The sequence below is a fragment of the Anomalospiza imberbis genome, chromosome 3, assembly GCF_031753505.1.
Source record: "Anomalospiza imberbis isolate Cuckoo-Finch-1a 21T00152 chromosome 3, ASM3175350v1, whole genome shotgun sequence".
Lineage (NCBI taxonomy): Eukaryota > Metazoa > Chordata > Aves > Passeriformes > Viduidae > Anomalospiza > Anomalospiza imberbis.
Genome location: NC_089683.1, coordinates 108607868 through 108630645, shown reverse-complemented (window position 1 = coordinate 108630645; position 22778 = coordinate 108607868). Strand labels below are relative to the sequence as shown.

At 40.3% G+C, this 22778-nt stretch overlaps 2 protein-coding genes across 3 annotated transcripts in view; one reads left to right on the top strand and one right to left on the bottom strand.

The window, feature by feature from the left end:
* The window catches only part of PPP3R1 (protein phosphatase 3 regulatory subunit B, alpha), a 37836-nt gene extending 36033 nt beyond the window's left edge, over positions 1 to 1803 (bottom strand). The window contains exon 1 of the mRNA XM_068186350.1: positions 1649 to 1803. Within this exon, the coding sequence (XP_068042451.1) occupies positions 1649 to 1651 (3 nt within the window). The 5' untranslated portion in view covers positions 1652 to 1803. The remainder of the gene's footprint in view (positions 1 to 1648) is intronic.
* LOC137471796 (uncharacterized) lies at positions 871 to 22511 on the top strand. 2 transcript variants are annotated; one of them, XM_068186349.1, is made up of 2 exons: positions 871 to 1507; positions 21503 to 22511. In XM_068186349.1, the coding sequence occupies exons 1-2, from the start codon at positions 922 to 924 to the stop codon at positions 21613 to 21615; spliced, it is 699 nt and encodes a 232-aa protein (XP_068042450.1). In that variant the 5' UTR covers positions 871 to 921; the 3' UTR covers positions 21616 to 22511. The 2 variants fall into 2 exon arrangements, 1 of the variants encoding a protein (XP_068042450.1); XR_010997846.1 differs by lacking the exon at positions 871 to 1507 and adding an exon at positions 20133 to 20660.
* Positions 22512 to 22778: the final 267 nt, after the last annotated feature.

Genomic DNA, 22778 nt, shown 5'->3' with positions numbered 1-22778 from the left:
ATTCAGGAAGCAATGAAGTAATGATCAACATGATTACACCATCAAAAGATCATAGGAAAGCTTTAGTTACAACAGAATGGATGAAAAAATAATCAAAGGTAATAATACATGAAAGTTAAGTTCATTAAAGGTCACTGACACACACATGGGCATCACAGTTCAATAATATTTCTTTCCTTTTATGTATGTTAGTCTATCTCATCTGGCAGGTCTTTGAGAACAAAATTTTCACAGAAGATCCAACTACTGGCAGGATGAGCACAACTGTTGTGTGGAAAATGATCACTGCTCATGATAACCTGTACATTCAAAGTAATCACCAGTACTGTAACCATGGCATAAGTGATAATAATTTTTTAAGCCTCAAATTCATTATTACCTTATTCTCAAAATAGGAACTTTTCTTTTCCCCCCCAGTCTTGATGTGCTCCCAACCAAGACCAAAGCTTTATACACTTCAAAGCACTTCTCCAAATGCACATCTATTAAAGTGTACACAGAAAACCAGCCTGAGCATGGCACATTAGTTTCTGCCACAAGTTTATTTTTTAAAGGAAAGACTGCAATGCCTGCTTAAAAACAAAAGGAAACACGTTTTTGACTTCCAGGCCCTGTGAGGTCTAACGTGCAATGTGATAACCAGCTGGCCTCGCTCTGAAAGGGTTAAAAACAACAACAACAACAAAATTGAAATTACTTGCATTCCTCCAGCAGTAAAACCAAAATATTGCCAGGTCCTCCTGCAGCCAGAGTACTGCATAATTTAGGCTAAAAGAAATGTTTATTAAAAAACAGGGCGTTGATTTCTTGGCAGCGGTGAAAAGCAGGAGACACCCCTAGTGTCGACGTAAAATACTACAGGACTCCATACTGTATCTCCAGGTTAATTTCACGGCAGAAAAAAGGAAATTTAAACCCGTCATGACTGAAAAAACAGAGCGACTCTCGCACACACACACACACACCTGGACACACCGCACTCCCGCAGGCTCAGACCCCGAGCACCCATCGCGTGTGAAGCGCCAGCTTTCGGCCCCAGCCCCGCTCCAGCGCGCATTATCCCGTCCATCGGGCTACGTGCACGACAGCTTTCCGGTCCGCACACCAGCAGCACAGCGCTACTGCTGCTGCACCGGGGGCGGGGGGAGAACCCCGCCGAGCTGCCGAACAGCCCCCGCGCGGCAGCGCCCTGAGATCGCCCGAGTTTCGTTTGGAAACCGCTCCGGGGCCGATGGTGCCTCCGCGGAACACACGAGGCGCAGCACGGGCGACGCGAATGCCCGGACGGCGGGGAGGGCCGGGTGGGGGCGAGGAGAAGAGGGTGCTGGGGAAGGGAAGGGCCGAGCCCGACAAGCGCAGCTAAGGCGGTGGAGGGAGGAGGCGGAGAGCCCGCGGGGTTCCGTGGGCGGCGGAGGAGAGCGGGGGATGCGCCCGCCGCCGGGAAGGAAGCCCAACGAGGCGCTCGCCCGCGGGAGGACGTGGACGGCCCGGGGGCGGGAGGAGCCGGGTCAGGGGCAGGGCAGCGCCGAGGCGGAGCGGCGGTGGGGCCGCGGGGGTGGGGGACCCGGCCCGGTCTGGAATATTCCAGCGGGGCGGGAGCGGGGAGGGGGGAAGAGCTAAGGGAGGGGAAGCGAGGGAGGGTCCTCACCATGGCGGCGGGTGGGCGTCAGGCGTCTCCCCCGCAGATGAATCCGCCGACCCCGGCCTCGCTGTGCGTTGTCCGGCGTCGCCGCCGCCGTTGCCGCTGCCCGTCCGCTGCCGCTGCCGTCACTGCGGCAAAGGCTCCGCTGACCCGCGCACCGAGCGAGCGAGCGAGGGGGCGCGAGCGGCGCTGGCGCGGGGCGGAGGGGGCGGGGCGCTCACATCCGGGAACTCCGCTGCGCCGGGGGGCGGGGCGAGCTCGTGACATCATCGGCGGGGCGGGGGGGAGGGAGCGCAAAATGGCGGCGGGGCGCGCGTGGGGCTGTGAGGGCCGGCAGAGATTTTTTTTTTTTTTTTTTTTTTTTTTTTTTTTTTTTTTTTTTGAGATCATCGAGGCCAACCGGCCTTGCCACTGCAACTCTAACCTCGAAACCTCTAAACTACATCACCCAGCACCAAGTGCAGGCGCCTCTTGAACACCTCCGGGGTTGGTGACTCCACCGCCTCTGTCGGCAGTCCATTCCAATGTCTGCCCACCAGACCAGATAAAAAATACTTTTTGGGACTGTCTAATCCCAACCTCCCCTGTCGCGGTTGGAGGCCATTTTCTCAGGTCCCCTCAGTGCGGGCAGGAAGAAGAGGCCGGACTCAGCTCCTCGGAGAGGGCGATGAGGGTCCCTGAGCCTCCCCCGGGCCCTCAGCCGCTCCTCAAAGGCGTGTGCGGAAAAGGGACTTCTGGGGCTGCCAGAAGGTCCCTTTGAGTAGGCCTTTTGTGTCAAATGTCAACTACAAAACACAACTGTTCCTTTTCTTTCTGCTACTAAACCATCAGGGTGATAAGGGTGATGGCATACACTTTTTTTTTTTTCCCCTTGTAAGATTTGATAGATGAATGCGTGATCATTTTCAGTGCTGGGCCTGGCTAAATGTGACTGTGGGGCTGCAGGGAATGGTTTGAAAAGGAGTCCAAGAATGTGGATTTCCTGACCTGTGCAGCAGATGTAAGTACAAAATATTGCTGCTACGGCTACTGGTGCTAACAATTGTTATCTTTGCTCCTTCAGGCCTCTGCCCAGGGAAAGGCTTCCTCAGGAAAACTGCCAGAGCTGCGGGTTGCCCTTGTTCTCCCAAACACCCTCTGCTAAGGCTGGTCTCCTTCAGCTATAACCTGTATATATGTATTATTATATACATCATTATATATATATATATATATATATATATATATATATGTATGCATGCGTGTATGCATGTATGTATTTTTATAAGCTTTGCTGCTTGAGCTTCCTCGTGTGACTTCTGTGTTCTGCAAAAGGGAAAAAAAAAATCCATGCAGGGAGGAAGCTCTGTGCAAGGAGGCATTTGGAAGCATGCCTTTGAGAGGTGGCTGCTCTCCCTGTGTCCTGGCTGTTATTTTCCTCAGGTTTTTAATGTTGTACTGCAAGAGGCTATCCAGGCTTGAAGCTGCTCAGTAAAGAACCAGAGAGTATTTAGTGTTGGAAAGGGCCTCTAGAGATCATCTAGTCCAACCCCCATATTTAACAGGTTTTTGGAGTGTGGTGTTTCAGTACTGTTAATAGTTAATTACACAAAACTAAAGGAATTGTGCAGTGATGAGATAATCCTTAAAAGTGTATACGTGCATCTTTGTTTCATGCCAGCTTTGTACCCTGCATAGTCTACAAAATAAAATGACTGAGCTGAATGCAAACTCAGATGAAGGATGTAGTCTCAGTAAGCCCTTTGAGGCAAGATTTAGGGCAATGCAACTGCTTGCATAAGTAAGGCTGACCCTCAGGGAGTGATCTCTATATATTGTGAAGTTTTAAGTAGGCCAGATGACACCTTTAAAAACCTCTGTAATGGGTAAAATAAAACAGTTAATAAAGAGGGTGTGGTTCCACGTTTCCTTTGGTGTTTTTGCCTTTCTGTCCTTTCTCTGCTAAATGGGTTTCTTTTGGAGCACCATGACACAGCACATAACACTGTAACAGATGAGGTGGTGATGATAAAATAATAATTATGCATGGTTGTGTTAATACTGCCAAAGAGAAGACTCGGTACCATGTTGATGTTTCTCAGGCATTTGTTCCTTGGCTCTCAATAGCTAGACACTTTGCCAGGGAAATGCAAATTAATTCTGTCAAGGTGAATGGTGAGCTAATTCGCAGGAGAAGGGAAGACTGGATTGTTGCTTTAAAACCAGGTTAATTTTTTAGGACCACAGCTGAGAGCATGAGCTTTCCCGTCTAAAATGGCAATATCCTCTCCTTTCAGCTCCTTCTGGAAGAGGAACTGCCTCATCACTGTTGCCCTATTAGTGGGAGTCTGAGCTGATCAAAGATTAGCAAAGGTTACCATTGGAGTGCATGGAGAAACCTGGAATCTTGAAATTAAATGCACAAATCCTAAGAGGAATGGAAATCTCCCATAGGGAAGTCTGCTCAGGGACCTACCTAAATGAAGGGTGACTGTGGAGTTCAAGAATAGATGAAAAGTTGTCCTGTTCTAGAAGACTGAAGCAAAGCAGAACAGTAAATGTGCAGTTCTTAGCAACTGTTCATGAGTGACAAATGTTCTGTTCCCAAAATGACACGCAGCAAGGGGGAAGCTTCAGCAGGAAGAGCCAAGAGTGGGTCAGGGAGATGGCACAGAAGAGCCTGGCAAAAGTGAAGGTGGTGGTGATGAGTGAAACTGAATGGTGGTCATTTGCACCAGAAGAAAACAAAACAAGCACTGAAACATAAGGGTAAGATGTGAGTTAATAACGAATCAGCAAAACAGGCTGGTAAGAACCTGGGCCTGGCCACAGTGGGAGGTTATACATCAGAAAACGGTCTGCTCCAGGGAAGGAATTTTCTGCCTGTTTTTATTAACAGATACTGATGGTTGGGATGTCTCTTCTTTTGAGGGGAAAAAACCCTTAATTGATAGGATGTCTCGGGATAAAATATTCCCAGATTTCACTAAAAGCTAGCATTAAAACTGCATGGCCTCTACCAAAAAAATAATAACTTGAGATCTCCAAGAGGAAAAGGAATTCTGATATAAAACAGTCTTGCTCCTTGCATCTCTGTCATTGCAGCTGTGTCTAGCAGATGTAAATCTGGAGTAAAATCAGCTAAATTAAATTGAAGGAAGGTAGAATTTCTATTGAATAATGTAATGAGATGAAAATAAACAGAAATGAGGAACATAATACCTTATTTGTTACCTTTGTAAGTTCCAAGTAGACAGAGCCAAGAACTTAGGAAAATACCATTTTAATCTTGTGATGCAGTTATGTCACTGCTAATAGTTTTGAACCTCTAGATGCAGTACAAAGAAGAACTAGGGCACTTTTAATTCCCTTCTTTTCTTTGAGCATATCCAAGTTGCTTTTCTTTTATATCTAACTTCTAAAAGAAGTTAAAAATGAAAGATGGTGTTTGTTAGTGTGTAGGTAAGAGTCTGTAGAAAACCATGACTTGCACTTAACGCTTTGCATTATGGTACCTGTATTTCTGACTAATATTTTTGAAAATATTGATATGTGATTTTTTTTTTTTTTTTTTTTTTTTAGAGTAAGACATTGCTTTGTCATTTTTTGCTGGGAGTAAAGCTCAGCTGAAGCATAATTACAGTCATTCAAACTAGGATTATAACATCGTGGAATCATTTGGATTGGAAGGGACCTTTAGGGGCCACTTAGTCCAGCCAAGGGGCCACCTATGTCCTCCATAAGCAGGGACATCTTCAACTATACCAGGTTGTTCAGGGCCTGGTCCAGTCTGACCTTGAATATTCCTAGGGATGGGCCTTCCACCAGCCCTCTGGGCCACCTACTCCAGGGTTTTACCACCCTCGCTGTAAAAAGCATCTGTCTCCATGTAGATGGAAACTGATTAAGCTACAGATAGGTAAATATGTAAACTCTCTATCTGTTTGGGTTCTTCAGTGTTGTTAACTACTGTGGTGTGGCTTGCACAGTGCTTGACCCAATGCCTGGAAAACAGTTTCTATGCTGCCGCTTGTGTGTCTGGGCTCTAGCTCATTTCATAGCTTGTTTCTTTGAAAGTGCTATTTGTGCTATTTTTGATGCTCTACCTGTCTCAAGGTTTTGAGGATTTTTTAATATAGCATGTGTCTTTGGTGTCCTGAGCATATCCTTCTTTGTCTTGCCTTGCCCTGCTCTTCATATAAACATTCCTGACTCACAAACCTTGCTGGATGCAATTTGTCAGCATTCCTTCTCTGTTAACCCAGGGTTAGGGCTGCCACCTAATTAAATAATCTTCTGCCCTGACCCTTAACAGGCTGTAAGCAGCTTTCCCAGCAAGGCAGGTAAACTCTTGGGACTGAATACAATAAAGATTGAAATACAGTATTTTTAAGCATGCTTATGTGTTTGTATGTAGTAGTGTTTTATAAAAATCAATAAACTCTTTTTCTTCTGTAATTCTGTAAAAGGAAGAAAGGAAAGCAACTTATGAACTGGCTTTGAAAGTGCTTTCAGTTACAGTGGGCAAGGGAAGATGTACTTTATCAGCAAAAGAGGAAGCCTTTTCAGATAGAAATGAAAACTGTCCTTTCTCAGCATGCTTGAATTGCCCTGTTAGTGCAGGTCCTGAACTCTTAATATCTGTAAAACCAATGCACCATATTGATTCATCATTTCAATTGTAATAAACAAATAATAAGCAAATCTAAAGATACAAAACTGACTAGAACTGACAAATGGTTGGAAGGATAATGTGCCTCTCATCGTATCTCTCTTACTCCTACATTTGTCTTTTCAGGTGAAAGAAATCAAAGGGAACCTGTCCTTATTTTCTGGCACATTTGTGAGAGCATATGTAAAGTGCCAAGACTTGGGAGGAAAGGGAGATGATACTTTTCAGATGCAGTAAGGCATGGCTGAAAAATATGATCTAATGAAAGACCAGAAGAATACTGTGGGGCACAGAAGCCTTGTGAAGCTGTAGGTAATAGGGTGAGTTTTAGTTACCCATTGTTTTGTGTCACTGTGGGTTGCTGGATTTCAAATTGCTAGAAGGGGTGCAGATGTATGGTTGTCTCTTGCATATGTGCATTTACTGAAGCAGTGCTTGTTAATGCTCCTGATCTGTGGATCTTCCTGCCCAAGGTGCTGTCAATTAAATGGCCTGACAGTAGTATTGTTTATTTTCAGCTCTTGTTTGTCATTAACAGCCCCCAAGGACTTGAAGCCACAAACTGAAAACCATTACAATAAACATTTTGTTTTTTTCTTAACTGCATTATGAAGAGTGGCCTTCTGATTTCCTAATCTTAATGCCAGTTCTGGCTAGGATGAACTGGGGATAAAAATTGTTTTTTTGTCTTTGTCTCTGTGCATGTAATAATCACATTACCATATAACTCTCTGCAGAACAATATGGAAACAATTTGCAAGAAAGATTGAGACTAAAAGGTTGTATTTTTCTAGAGACTGCTGTTAGTGTAATACTTTCGTGCAGTGCTCTTGTTTGCCTAGCAGTTTTTAAGAATTCCTGATGGCATCCAGCTGTAGCTGGGGTTGGTATAATTGGCTGGTTTTTTTTCTGAAGACATTTGTTTTGGGGAGCTGTTATGGGCTGACTGCTCAAAGACCTTGCGACAAATGGAAGCAAGTGCTGGAGTAGTGTTTGATATTTTTTTTCCATTTATGTGCTTGTTTACAATCTTTGCAAAGTCTTACCTATTTTGCTTAATTCTGCTAGAGATATATGTGTATCGGTCTGACTTGTGAAGTTCTTACCTACCTGCAGTAACTGACTAAGGCTTAGAGACCAGCCTGCACAGGTTGTTAGTGAGCTGTTTATGTATGTAACTCCAACATTGCAGAAACAATCTCTTGAATTATTGTTTTATCACTGGTCATGTATTGGCTGACTGGTTCAGGTTTGGGCCAGTGCTAATTCTGAAGGTGATGACTCAGGCAGTAAACTAGACCAATGATTTAATGGCAAAACAACAATCTGAACTGAAACTATGCCAAAAGGTCTTTATTTGTTCATTGTCTTTCTTGTAGCAGAGAGAAAAGTAGGGAACTGCTTTGTTGCTGATCCTCTAACAGTTTGAGCTCAGGACTGATTTTGAATACCAGTTAGTAACCTGACACTTTCAAAACTAATCAGCATACATATTTTCCTGTGAAGTACCTTTTAGCATATCAGTATGTGTTGTGGGGAGTTAAGTAGTGCAAGGTTCTGTGTCTATTACCCTCTTTTTGTTGTCATGGAGGACAAAACCAATGGCATTAACAAATGCTGTCTGTGGTGTGATATGTTAAAGTGCATCTAGCTTAGTTGTGCATTTATTCTACAGCTTGTACTGCCGTGAGCTCTGTGCTCACGTAATCTGTTTTCATTTGCAGTGCTGTCAGCAGTATGAAAAATTAAGTAGCATGTTAGAGCTTTCAAGGAAAACATGATGCAGCATGATCACATATATTAATGTACATGTTAGAGCCCTTTAGCTGAGGCAGAGACCACGCTAAGAGAGTCACTTGTGTGTGGAATTCTCTGCTCAGGGCTGCTGTTCCATGCAGAGACTCTTGGGAGTGCAGATTGAGGACTGTGTCATTTGTCATTGAGGGAGTATAACCCCCTATGCCAATAAGATATGTTTGCCACAGGATGGGATTTTTTTCTTTCCCAGGGAATTCAGAAGGTGATATTATTTTCTCAAGGTGCAAAGCACCTGGCCTATCAGCTGTGCCTGTCTGTCAGTGTTTGGATCAACACTGGATACCACCTTTTTCTTATTATGGTAGTATTCAGGTATTTTGCACCTGCAGCAAAGCACTAGAAAATCACCTCAGCTCTTTAGTGGTGTGTAGAATTTTCAGCAGAAAGTGAAATTACACTGAAGCTGCTGGATGGGGATTCTGTGTTTTGTTCACATAAAGCAGGTTCAGGTCCTGAATCCCCAGCATTTAGACTTCCTAGGTTTGATGCTTGCTCTTTGCACTTGTAACATGGTATAGTTACCCAAGGAATCATAAATAGGTTTAGCTTCCTGGCATCCTCTTCCTCCTTAGAGGTAAGTAATAGACTTCAGGTAACAGACTGCAACATTTTTGCAGAGTGTGTGTTTGACTAAAGCTACTGGGAGCTCTTGCTTTGCACTGAAGATAAAGAATCTATTACAGGAATTAAAAATCGGCGGGACTTGCTGTTAATCTCTGTTAATCTGTAGATTTTGAGTGATTTAAGTCTTTGGGCCTTCATCTCGCAGAAGACTGTCTAATTAAAAGGGGCACTTGCCAGGGTGGTGTGCAGCTTGTTACCCTGAACAGTGTTAAGTCATGGTGCTTCTGCCTCCTACTTATTTGCCAAAGTACCATCAAGTTTCTGGTGTGGAATTGTTTTATAACTTCAGTAGATTTAATATCAGCTTCTGATCCATCCTGCTGTTTCTGAACTCTCCCACAAGAAAAAAATAGAAATTTTCCTTTCCTGAAAGGACCTTCAATGTTTCCAGAGGAGATTTCAAAAGTCAGAATAAAGACATTTTCTCTTATTTTCCTATCAAAATTCCCCCCAATTTGTCTCCCTGCAGACAAAATGTATGCATAATGACAATGAGGTTCCTAAGTAAATACCATGAATTTTTGGGTGTCTTAGTCATACAGTGCTATTTTTCTTTCCTCTGTCAATAGGGAAGAATACTGCCCTCTGAAAATTGTGCATTTTATTTTGCAGCCTGCTTTGCAGGCTGAAAACAATTTCAGATTTTTTACTGTAAAGTACCACCGCTGGAATTTTGCTGAAGCCCAAACAATTTTCCACTGTATGATAATACCCTTAAATGTACCGTCCCTAGTTTATGCAGCATGTATTATACAAGAAGAGATACTCCAGGCTGTCCTCAATATGAAATCTTGTTTCAAAAAACCCACTTCTGTAAACCTTGTCTGTGGCAGGAACAATAAGACCAGTAATGATTCTGATGCTTTTCAGCTGGTGAGCAATGCAGCAGAACATTTTGGATGTTCCATGACCTTGGATCATGTGTTTATGCATAAATAACCAAAAAGAGGTTTAGGAGAACAGTGTCAGAAAAAAAAAAGAAAAAAGGTGCAGATTTAGTTATCAGGAAAGTACTAATGAGATTACTGTGTTGAAAAAAATTGTATTATCTTTTAAAGAACTTCAGGTTTGTTTTTTCCCATTCAGCTGAAGCTGTCATATGACCCCTTCTGCAGATTTAGGAACAGCTGGTAAATTTGCAGAGGAGAGTTAATGCCCAGGAAAGTGAGGTATGCACTTGAACCTTGCAATGCCATGAGACCTTTGTACTGCATGTAAATCTCAGTATTAAAAAAATATGGAAACTTGTTCAATGTTGTAATAAGCATGTTACTAATGCTATGACTCCATGGGTTAGAACTGAAAAAGATTTACTGAAGTGTGTCCAGTTCTGCTGGATCCCTGGGACCCAGTGTTCCCAGGGTAAGCACAGCCTGTGGATGAGGCTGTTCTGACAAACCTCAGGGGAATTGCAGTCAGTGTCTTTTTCCTGTTATAGCTCACACCAATTTTGGACTAGAAGAAACAACACTGTAGTGACTTTTTGGTCAACATAATTTGCAGTTTTCTAGCTGACTTGTGCTCACAGGAGTATTTTGCTACCTCCCCAGAGCTAAAAGTGTAGGATGTGTCTGGGAAATGTTTATGCTATGTCCCTCTTGCAAATAGAAACCATTCTGAGCAACACCATCATGGCACAGTGAGGCAACATGCTACTTCCCGATTCTGACATCTGTAGCAAAGAATAAACACAGGTTATCAATACTCTCTTGTGCTGCTGGATATGACCTGTCCAGCTTTAGCAGTACTTAAACCAAGACCTCAGGAGCAGGTAGCTGAAAGCTTTCATTCTCTGTGTCTGCATCCTGTAATCGTACTCTGGGATGGAAGGGACTAATTAATGCCTGAGTACCAGGGAATACATACCCAGTCTTTTGCTGATCAAATGCAGCAGCAGTTAGCACTGGATTTAGCCTAAGGTCAGGGAAGAGAGAAGGGATGCTGTTAGGGTGAAGGAGTAATCTGTAATCCTCTTGGAGGTGTAACCCAATCTGCCTCTCCTGACCAGGTCAGTCTATATGGGTAGCACACCAGATATGCCCACATCTGGTACAGTGAGAGAATTTCTCTGGTGTGTATGAAGGATTCCACTTTTTCTCACACATGTAAATGAAGATCTACATTTACTGTTGAACAACCTGCAGCCCTTCTTGTGTGGGCTGTTAGCTTTAAGCACTGCTGTTCTGAGTGCAATAAATAGAGCATATTTTAGATTAACTCTACAGAGAAATAAATTTCAGTATAACCTGGTTTTCAACACTCAAAAACATTTGGGTATACCCTAAAGCTGTTGCAAACCCTGGGAGGTAAGAGCCTTTGAAATAGCTGTGTGGAATAAGCAGTGGTTTAAAAACAAAACAAAAATCTTCCCCAGATATGAGCTGTGTTGCTCTCAGGGCCTCCCAGTTCCTGCAAATCCGAGTGACTCTGCAAATGGACTTTTTAAAGAGGAAATGCTCCTACATGATCAAGGTCCCCAAAGGTGCTAAAAAAGAGCAGTGAATGTATAAAGCCAGTAAAGCTTGTGGTATTAAGAGAAAAACCATCCATCACTGAAGCAGTCAGGACTCCCCTTTTAAGTGTATCTTATTTTTACAGTGTTCAATTATGTATCTGGTTTGTATAATCATTAAGGAAGAACTAGCCTCACAGCGTAAATCCTTTGGTTTATTGGTATTTTAGTAACAGACAGCACACATTTTACTGCTCAAATGGTTAATTTGTTAGTGATGATGGTTGTTTATCTTGTTCTGAACATGTGGGTGTTCATTCTGACTGAATGCATACATGTGTAGATGTATGTTGTAGCATATGATGAAAGCTTAAAGTACTCAATTCATGGCATCATAGTAGCCAGTTTAAGTATTTGCTCAAGATCTGCATTCATGAGTAGCCAGCTTTGAGGCTTCTCCTGTATATCTCATGACAGTTTTGGGATATTTATATTTTGAGAGAGTTTGGTCTGGGGACTCTGCAGATACCTTACAGTTAAGATATAAAACCAGTTTCCCAGGAATTTCACTGGGAGTGAGTCTAGTTTCACTGAGCAGTGAGGCTGAGCTGGAAGCATGCTGCGTGCCTGAGGAGAGCAGTGAAAAGCTATTGCTGCGGGCAGCCCCTCTTGCCCAGTCCCTTAGAGGTATGTGTAGGCTCTGCAGCATCCTTAATTGTCCCCGGGTGGTGTGTGGTCTTGTTCATGAATCACACCTTGGTCAACTGTATCCTCAACTGTAGTAAAATGTTCTGGCCTGATGCTGTTGTGACGAAGACCACAGAACAGGTCCAGACATTGTTATCTGCACAAGGTTTAGCTTGCACCCTGTTATTTCTCTTCTAGTTTATGAGATCACTAAGCACTTGAGTATTAAGTTTCTCATGGAGCTTGGGATGCCAAATCTTGGTCATGACCACAGTGATTTTTTTGCTACAACTATGAACAAATCCATTAGTTAAGCATCAGTGAGGTTGGTAAGTGGTAATCCTGATGTCTAAGACAAGTGCTCTAGTGCACATGCTTTTCTGGATGTCATTTTGGGAACACCTCCACTAATACTCAGTTTACACCAGTGAGCTGAAATAGAGGATTTTTAACAACAGATTGGTTATTCATTTCCTATGTGCCCTTATACAGTAGGTATCTCAGGTGGATGTGTAGACTTTAGGCCCTCTTTTGAAATGTCCTTTTTGAAATGCAATAGGTGGAGGATTCAGAAATTCTCATACAAATGTATAGGTTATTTATATGTGCATTGTTATTTACATGGTATAATCCATACTTAACTTACTGAAAAGTACATGATATTAAAATATGGTAAATTCAACCTTGCTTGATATGTCCAGCCTAAATACTTTTTTGTAGAGGAAAAATGGAAAGAACAAAAGAATTCTTAATGACTTCCAAAAGTTTCAAAATGCAATGTCATCAGTGTTAGATGAACTTCTGTCTCTGCGTGAAGAGATAAACAGACCAGCTCACTAATGAAATGTCAGGTATTAAAAGCAAGACAAATCTTAAAAGCTGCTCCTTCTTTGCCTTTTTTTTTTCTTTTTCTTGTGCTATGGCCTAAATTGCCAGTGATTCCAGTAAAGGTATTCAACTAAACTCTTACTATCTTTACTGTTTCACGTGAAAACAGGATCCTTAAGCCTGTGTGCCATAGAAGTTGGAAACAGCTCAAAATATTAAAGGTATGATAAAAGAACCTCCACTTTGAAATTGCTTTGCTGCATAATAGTCAATTTATCTGGCTCTCAGCACAACCAACAGCTCTAGTGTCTGTGTTTGGGATGTTTGGTTCCTTGCTATGGATTATCTTGTAAATGAATGTTTTGCGAATTAATAGTAACACATCTTTTTAATGATAAAAGGGCATTTAGTTTGACTTAATTATCTAGGTACTGCCTTTTGGAATAACACACTGCTTTCTGCAGCTAAACACTCAATTGAAACAAAAATAGCCTAAATATGTAACTGTTTATCATTTAAAACTCTCTTGATGCTAAAGCTGTAAACCTTGGTGTTTGAGAAGGTATTTTATAAATTTGGGTGGTTTCTGAAGAGATAATCAGATTCTAAGCTGAGTTTCTTCCCTCAAATACCTGCATTGTCTTCAGTAATACATTTGCATGCAAACTGGAGGAAGGCATTTGGCCTATTCTTAGAGCAAGTCAAAATTATGTTCTGCTTCTTCATGATCAGCTGTACATCTTCCCTTTATATCTTGTGTGTCAACAAGTGCAGGGCACTGAAGAAGCTCTTTGCCTTGGAGGAACTGACAGCCTACATGTAAAGGATAACTAAATGTTATCCTATGAGTTTATTAGGGTTAAGAACTCACTATTCCTTACCAGCAGGTTGTAGTGTGTGGGTAGATAGCAGGTGTGTGCATTGGCTCCTGCCATGCTGCAGGAAAAGGGAATATACCATTGGTTTTGCCCCTCCTTACTGGGAGTTTCCCACATATGATCTGCTTGTATGAACCTGCACGTGTCTGCTTCCTAACTCAGTTCTTAAAATATTATCCCTCTTAGCTTAAACATTTCATGTAGCTGAAGTTTTTCTAAAGTTAATTTATCAAGCAGTTGGGCTGGGGAGAGAATACACACGCAGTTATTTGGCAGACTAGAAAATGAGTAAAAATTTCTGTAAAAGAAAAGAGCTGTATTAGGTGACTGGGTCTAGAAGCCTCTTTAGTTGCCCACTGTCACCAAAACCCCATCTCTAACCACCAGTCAGTCATTGATGCCCATTGGGTGGGTAAAGCTTGATTTCATTATCACACTTGAGACCAGGGCTGGATCTGGGTCAGGCTGAGAGAGGAGCGTAGTGCATGTGGATAGGCAAGAGCTGGCAACAGATGGTATCATAGTGGGAAGAAAGAGACAGCTCATCACCTGGCAATGCTTCTGCTGCATTTTGTCAATTATTTGTCTTTCTTCAGGGAAGAACTCAGTGTTTGGTTAAGTTTTGTTGTTATTTTTTGTAGTTATTGATCCTAGGAAATCATCTTGTCTACTCTGAACTTAGTATTCCTTTAATTTAAGGTCATTTTATATCCTAAGTAATGTGATTAGTGCTCACATTTTAAGCCTGTATTTTCTTAATCAAAAAAACCCCTCAAGTTACACATAAAAATTTTGGCAAATGGTTCTCCAAAACCATGAGCAGAACATTCATCTTTGTGGCAGATGGTTCTACAGTAATTGCTGATTCATAGTCTTTTGAAAAAGGAAGTAAGCTACTCATGAGTTTATGGACTAAGCATTTTGACTAAATTAACTTGTTTATATCAGCATATGGCTTTTGCAGTAAGCTTAGAGTTAGAAAATACTACTTATATTTTACAAATAGGATTGACTTAATTTAGAGATTGCACAGATGAAAAGGACTCATGCATTAGTTTTTCATTCAGTAAGTATTTTTTAGGTTTTGTTACACAAGAAGATAGTTTTATTATTCGTTGCTGTTTTTCTTAAGCAAAACCCTAAAATGTTTAAAACCAAGCATTAGCTTATTTTGTAGGGCATTTACAGTGTAGTTTTCAGAAGAGATGGGTTTCTCATAGACTAATTTTTCTTTTTTTTTAAATTCTTGCTATAGATTTAAATTATCATTAACTTATGGATGAGTAGTAGTGATTCTTAAGCTTTAAAATTTTAATTTGTTTTTACATCTATTTAATTTTAAAAATATGAGTAGCTGCCTGTGAGAAGGACGACTGCTTTCTTGAAGGGATAATTTAACTAATTATGTATAAACATTTATTCCATGCTTATCACCATAGTAACTGAGGCCTCAAGTCAGTGTGCTTTGCTGAGCAGGGTTGCAAATGCTGTAGTGAGCCAAGGCCTGAACTTCTGTATGAAAATACAGTTTCACGTTTCGTTGAGGCACACCTAATCCCTGCTACACCTTTTGACCTTGTGCCATTATTTGTATTCCCAGAGCTGCAAGCATGGCAGAAACCTGGGAGTTAATGTGTCTGAAAATTAACCTCCCTGAAAATGAGTGTGCCCCAAATCATCCTTCTGATCTGCTCAAGCATGGGATTGTATGGCCACTAGTGAGGCACTAGGGAGAGTCAGGAACATATGATTGTGACAAGTATGGAGAGACAGCTCTAAAATAAGGTGATTACAAAGCTGCTCTGGAAGCCACTTGTTTAGGGCCTGACTGTGCTGTAGCAGTAATTGTTGAAAAATTGTTGGGCTGGGAGTTAAGCCAGTTTAAGTGAGGAAATTATCTTAACTGATATTAATTTGAAGCGCTTTTTGTGATTTTGGAAGTATATCCCTGAGCCAAGTATCTACTTGGTGCTGTTTTGAGAATGGAAGATTCTGTCAGGATTGACTTGATGTCTCTTACCATTTGCTGACCTCTGACAGCTGGCCACAAAATTTCATCAGAATGTTCACTTCAGCGATTCTGTTGCAATAAACTTAATTGAATCTCTTTATTTTCATCTTCTTTTTATATGTACCTAGATAATTGCTGTCAGAGAAACCTCATCTTTTTACTTCAGCTTTCATTTTAACAGCAGCAAGGGTAGTACTATTTCTGTTGCCTGTTTGTGAGTAAATCTCAGACGTATTCATGTTTCTGATGCTCCCTCTATCTTATAAAACATGGCAATGTGTTTTATAACTACAAAGCTTTAGAAACTCAGACTTTAAAACTCAGAAAGACTTTTAAACATTTATCCTAAAAACTTGATGAAGGCTTTTAATTTTTATCTGTTACATTAACCAGGCCATCATTTTACTGCCGTTGTATTTTTCCAGTGCACTTTAGATCATCACTTCACCATCCAAGGTCCTGATCCCATGGAGACTTGCACACTTGTTTAACAATGCATGTTTCAAACAATACTACTGATTTATTACTCTTCATTTACTGTTACCTGATTTAGATCATCACTTCACCATCCAAGGTCCTGATCCCATGGAGACTTGCACACTTGTTTAACAATGCATGTTTCAAACAATACTACTGATTTATTACTCTTCATTTACTGTTACCTGATTTGGAGACAATCAGATACTGGGGCATCAGCATTAATTCTGCAGTATTTGCAAACAGAGAAATGATTTGCAGGTGTAGCACAGCACAGCTGTTAAGCACACTTGCAAACTGCAGTATGAAGTGTGATATTGTATAGCCATTTATAGCCTGAGTTTTTAAGAGCTGTAACTCTGCTTTTGGCTTGGCTGACTTCCATGGCTGTTGTAGATTACATTTGCAATCAAATTGTTGCCAAACTTCCACTCAATGTTAAGGTCATGTTTACTACTGCGCAGCTGCATAGTGAAGAGTTGCAGTAAAAACAAAATAAACTTAAGACTATTTGAAGAGCAGCTCTCTATGGGACTGGAGAGCAAGTGGATGTTGGGTAAAAGCTCAAACTGACTGTAGACCAAAGCCGAATATTTTTGGCAGCATTTAAATTTTACTGTTTCATTATAGCTGATGTGTTCTTGACTGCAGCTCTAATAAAAACAACTTGTGCATGTTCTGAGTACTGTTTAAAAAGAACATAGATATAAGAAAACTGGAGTCTGCTGCTCTCCATATGTGGTGTTGGAATGGTGCAAGGTTTTCATCTATTAGCCAGAGTGAGGAGCCTCCTAAAAACCCCATGCACATTAAATTTCTGGCACTGCTCATGAAAAGAATGCTGTTGGAACTCTTGAGGACCTGGCTAAAGGCTAAATGTGGTCCTCCCAGATGAGGGTTGAAGTATACTACAAAATGAGCTGCAATGTAGCTTTCATTATGACTTACCTGTTCAGGATAAGGCACCCACACCTATATCCCCCATTTTTTGTTTTAAAATTTCATAGATAGATGCATTTTTGGTGGTGTGAATGCCAGTAACTCTTTGAGCTTAAAAAAACCCCAAAATCCAAAAACCATGGGTGGGGAAGGGCCATTACTGCCACTGACATTTTGCAAGCCTTTTTTAGCTAGCTTTAAGTAATGAGGTATATGCAGTGATGATCAGCTGCATTTGAGAAGCAAAATTCTCCAAAATGCTACATTTTCTGTGTGAAAACAGACCACAGAGCAGAGGAGAAGGATTTTTGTATTATCCTTACATGAGGAAAGAGATAGGTCTTTCATTAAACACCAAAAATCCATAGAAGACCAACACCTTATTGTCCCACTTGAATAAAAGCTTCAGCTGGAATTCTCAACTTTTTAAAGACCAGTCAATCAAATACAGAATATTAGCGTGCAGGAAATCAAATTTCTTTAGTTCTGGTACTATAAACATATATTTTTTCCTTGAAGTTGATTTTGAAGCTGGTATTTGGGGATATGATCATACTAGCTTTGTGAGGTATTGCAAATACACAGTGCAAAAGTTAACAGAACACTATTAAAATTGGAGATATAATTGAATTTTGGCCTGTCTCAGTATGGGTTGTGTGCTCTCAAATCTCAGTGAACCTGGGTGGGGTCTGAAACCTTTTTCTCAATTCTTTTTTCAACTGTCAAATTTTGCTGATCCATATTTGTTTTAGTGTTATTTCTCTTTATAGACATGATGAAAACTAATTTCAAATAATTCTTATTCCTATTGTGATGGATTTACTCTGGCTGAACACCAGGTGCCCACCAAAATTCTATTTACAGCCCTCCTCAGCTGGACAGAGGAGAGAAAAATATAACCAAAGGCTCGTGGATTGCGATAAGGGCAGAAAGAGATCACTCACCAGTTACTGCCACAGGGAAAGACTCATCTTGGGGAAACAAATTTAATTTATTAGCAATTGAATCAGAGTAGGATGATGAGAAATAAAAAATCTTAAAACACCTTCCCACACATACTCCCTTTTTCCAGGCTTAACTTTACTCACAAACTCCCAAGATGCAGGCACTTTTGCAGACTCCTGCTCTTATTTGCTGAACTCAAAGTATTGAAAGCAAGAACACTTTTGTGTCCATTGCTATTTCACAGATACAAATTACTCAGAAATGGCAGTGCATCACATAGACTGTTATAAGTCTCTTTTACCAGACAGGCCAAATACCTTAAGGAAAGCCATTTTGGATTGTAAAACTTTTAACATGATTTAATGAATTTGGAAAGCTGAATGTGTGCTGCAGTAATATCCAGGGATCATATGAGTATTTCGTTTTCCATGGAAGTGAGCTTCCAAAACAATGTGTTTATTTTGCTTCTGAGCTGGGGGTGCTGTAGTTGCCCAAGTTCAGGTTTCACCTTCAAACAGAAATCTAACTGAAGCAGAGGAGTCCTCATAACCATTCTGTTTTTCTGTGCTTGCTTCTTGTATTTGTTTGGCCAGGCATTCATGTCCTCTGTAGACTGTGGTTCAACTCTCCAGTCAAAATCCTGGTATGCCTCCTATGCAAGAGTAGCACAAAAAGGAACCATACTGGGATAAAAGATCTGGGACCCATTAATGTTTAGATTTAAGTAGATATGTAGTTTAGGAAGGATTGTACCCTGCAGCTTAATCTCACTAATTTGGAGTAAGAAAAGGTTGAGGCAAATAAAATCTTAGAGAGCCAAATGATTATTTTAACCCTTCATCTTGTTAGAAAGTAATATTTTGAATGAAAAAAAAATCACACTTGATGTTTACCACTTATGTCTGTGAGCCATAGCAACTTTACAGGTATGATAGAGGTAACTAGTTTATATAATTTACTTAGCTATATACAGTCTTAGTTATGAAATACTACTTACAGAACTCTTTAAATCAAAACAGGGTTTTGCAGAAAAAAAATTTGTCACAAAATTTCTGCCTTCTAGATCAAACAAATTAAGCATCCCAAAATTCCAGCTGACTCTTTTGTGTGTATATATATTTCATTTTCATTAGATCTGCTTGAAAATGAAGAAGTTTTTTGGTGAAGGTTTTAGTTGGCATGTGTTTTTGTAGTCTTTATTTGAAAAGTAATTTTTGAAGAATCTTTAGTATCAGGTAATGCTTTAAATAGCAAGAGACAATTTTCCTATTTCAGAATGCTCCAATTTTTTTCTTTCTTACGGCTTCTAATGTTCTTTTTTCTTTCAAGTCAAGTAACGCAGGTAGGTGCTTAGCGACTCTGAAATTCAAACTATATATCTGGGTATCTAGTTTTGGTTAAAACATTGTGGCTCAGTTTATAATATTGGAACTTAAGTGAAACCAAGTAATTCTTGTTTCCCAGACAAATTCTAATTAGCTACCTTATACTCCGTCCTTCATCTTTTTATCTTAGACTCCAGGATTTTGTGTTTCTCAGTTGCAGTTCAAGCTGTACGGCAATGATTGTTTTCAGAATCTTTAAAAACTTCATAATTTCTTTTCAAATACAGGAAAAAAAAAAAACCAAACAAAAAAACCCCCAAACAATCAAAACCCCTACATGTAATTATTGCCATTAAGTGACTACAAGTCTTACTGGGAGACTTGATGTCAAGTTCACTTTAAGTCCTTGCAGTCCCATTAAGTCAAGTGAGTGCTGATACACAGTGTCCCCCAGTAAAGATTTTTACTGGACCTGAGGAGATTTTCCAAGATGATCTTGACTAACTTTCAAAATGTATCACTGAGGATGCTTTTTCATCCGCTTTCTATGTCCAAGCTTTATCTGTATTCACCCTGAACTTTGAGAAGATTCTTCAGACCTTTCATTGTATGGAACATCAGCAACAGGTATAATTGCAATGACAAAAAAGGAGACAGCTAAGCTGGCTTTACACAGCTGTCCCTTTACCCTCTGGGACTTATTAATGTTAAACAAACAAGATTCTGGTTGCCTTGCATACTCTTTTCAAATTATGCTATCTGGCCTGTATTGTTTCATTATTATAATTTTTTTTAGATTTACATTTACCATAATGTATGGTAATTACTGCTGAATAATTTACCATATAGCAGGGTTAAGTACTGCTGAAGAGGAACAGTTTTGTTCTGAAAAATTACCTCTAGCATAGAGTGTGATCTGATGTGGTCTGTAGATTGCAGATATTTTAGGTAAGACTTTGATTATTGAAAATTTGACATTACAAAGTTATCAGTCAGAGCTGGCTTTTCTGACTTGATGTTTAGCCTTCTGTGGAGCTGACCACAGCTTGCAGCTGAATCTGTTTTTATGAGGTGTTGATTATGTGTAAGAAAAAACACAGCCTGCATGATTATACCATAGTTGGCTTTGAAACAGTAGCAAGCATTTGAAGACAAGGAAGATTTGTAATATTTTTTTCACTTATGACTTTAATAGGAGGAAGGGGTTCTGAGCAGCATGGAAAACCTTTGGAGCAGAAGTTGTATTTTCTCTAATCCTTTCTACCTCATTTATCTCCGCAGGGCTTTGATCTGGGATTAGATCTGCATGTATCTGTATATACACAGCAATTGCTTATTCAGGGCAGAATTGTTTCTTGAAGTTCCTGCAAACCTGGAAACAGGGTGGGTAGGGTATCTCTAGTTCTCTGGGTGTGCAAACATAAAAAACTCTTCAACACAGAAAATGATGCCCAGGCTTGTTACCTATCACATATGTTTCCCCTGATATTTTGAAGTTTGATACAACAGGCCTCAAGGACTCCTTGTCTTCTTTTGTACATGTGTTATTCCCACTGTGAATGACACATCAGGAGGAGGATTTACCCATTGGACAGCAGGGAATATGAAATTCTCTCTTCTCTAAAATTAGACAGTTTAAGCATCACTCTTACCCCTGCATTTTGTGATTTTTTTTTTTGCTAAGGAAAAAGTTGTGGAAGTAGCAGCTGGGAAATGTGATGATAGCACAGTGTTACCTTGATGGAAATTGCAGCTCAGAGCTGTTTTTCTGGAAAAAGTAGCCATTGAGGTTGACCCTGGTAAAAGCTGACTGTCACTTTCTGGCTTCATAAATAGTTGACCAAAGAGAGGATTCCTTCTTTTTTGTGTTATATAAGATATATTTTCAAGTATTCAAATATTATTTTCAGTTGTTAGGCTAGATGTTAAATTCTCCATATTATTGTGATTTATTTTTCCTCTTCTACTACTATCTGGATAGCTGATATCTTTAGCCACGTAAGTGACATTTATATCCATCAGATACATCTGGACATAAATGGTGTTGGACGTGATGTGCTCAGGTTTTTCCACTATGTAAGTAATTACATTAGGGGATAGTAATAGTGTGACATAAACGAGGGTGCAAGAAGGGTTTAACTTATAAATGCTTGATCTTTCATTTTATGGGCCTTTTGGTTTTGTTTGAGTTTTTTTTTGGGGGGATTTTTTTGGTTTTTTTTCAGTTTTTGAATCTTCTTTGGTAATCCTGTGTGGAAGCTGTCAGGCGTGGGGCACTCTACCATGTTTAGAGCTCCTACACATTTCCAAATTGAGAACTGCGAGAGTGTCATCTTAGCAAGAGAAAAGCTCCCTCCTGTGGAAAACATGAACCTTTGCTGTGACAAGGAGCAACCATAAGGGCATCACACCATCATTTTAAATTAGCAGGAAAAAGGGTTACAAGTACTGTGGGACTTTGCAAATACTGGAATGCAAGACCCTGCTCCCTGTTATTTTTTTCTCAAAGTAAATTTTTCATATTTTGTATGATTTATAACTGAGATACAGTTTTAGAAATAACTGTTTGCTGTAAGTAAAACTGGATCATTTAAATACTATGATGTGGCCACAGTGGACTCTGTATTATTAAAGGGATCTAAAGCAGCTGATATTTTTTCAGATTTTGCTTTCTGTAACTCTTTGCTGAAAAACCATAGTATTTTGGACATTTCTATGAATCTGAGTTTGTAGAGTTTACTTTTAAAAAAATTCATTTTCTTTTTCCTTTTTTTTTTTAAAGTTTGATAATCTGTATATCTCAAAGATCTGTATTAAAATGATTTTCAATCTTCCTGTGATTGGTAGTCCTTGGTAGAACGTTCTGCTGATCTCAAAGCCCTGTATGACTTGGAAAATAAAACTGCACAGAAAGCATAAAGATGAAATTGTGATGGAGGGGCTGGAAGTAGAATTTGATATAAAATTCCTGCTAGAAACAGTATTTTTACCTTTGAGCTGAATATGATTCATGCTTGTGATCTGAAGGTGGAAGGCTCTAGCTCATTAGCACATTAACAAAACCCTGAGGCATTTACTTCCATAAATGCTGATATTATTCCCCTGAGAATGAAGCACTTTTGGGGAGGGGGAGATGGATCTTTAGTATTCCAGTGGAGTTTTAATTTTACCAATTCCAATTCATTGCCAGCTAGAGCAGATTGAGCCAGCACCAAGTGCTCTGACCCACTGCAAAAACCTGCTGTGTTGAGATTGGGTATTGGGATCCTGTCCATTGGCCAAAATTCCAGATTGTCATCTTGTTCAGTTTGGAATCATCTTTGAAGTAGGGAATGGTTGCTGTGTTAAGGCAGTATTATCTTCATTTATGAGAACTGTTAAGATGTTATAGTTTGGGTGAGCAGTCCTAATGATTGTGCTTGCAAAGAAATGCAAGCTCCCAAACTTGTGGGCAAGCAGAGATTCTCATGAGGCTGCATGTAACAAAGGCAGGGTCACGAG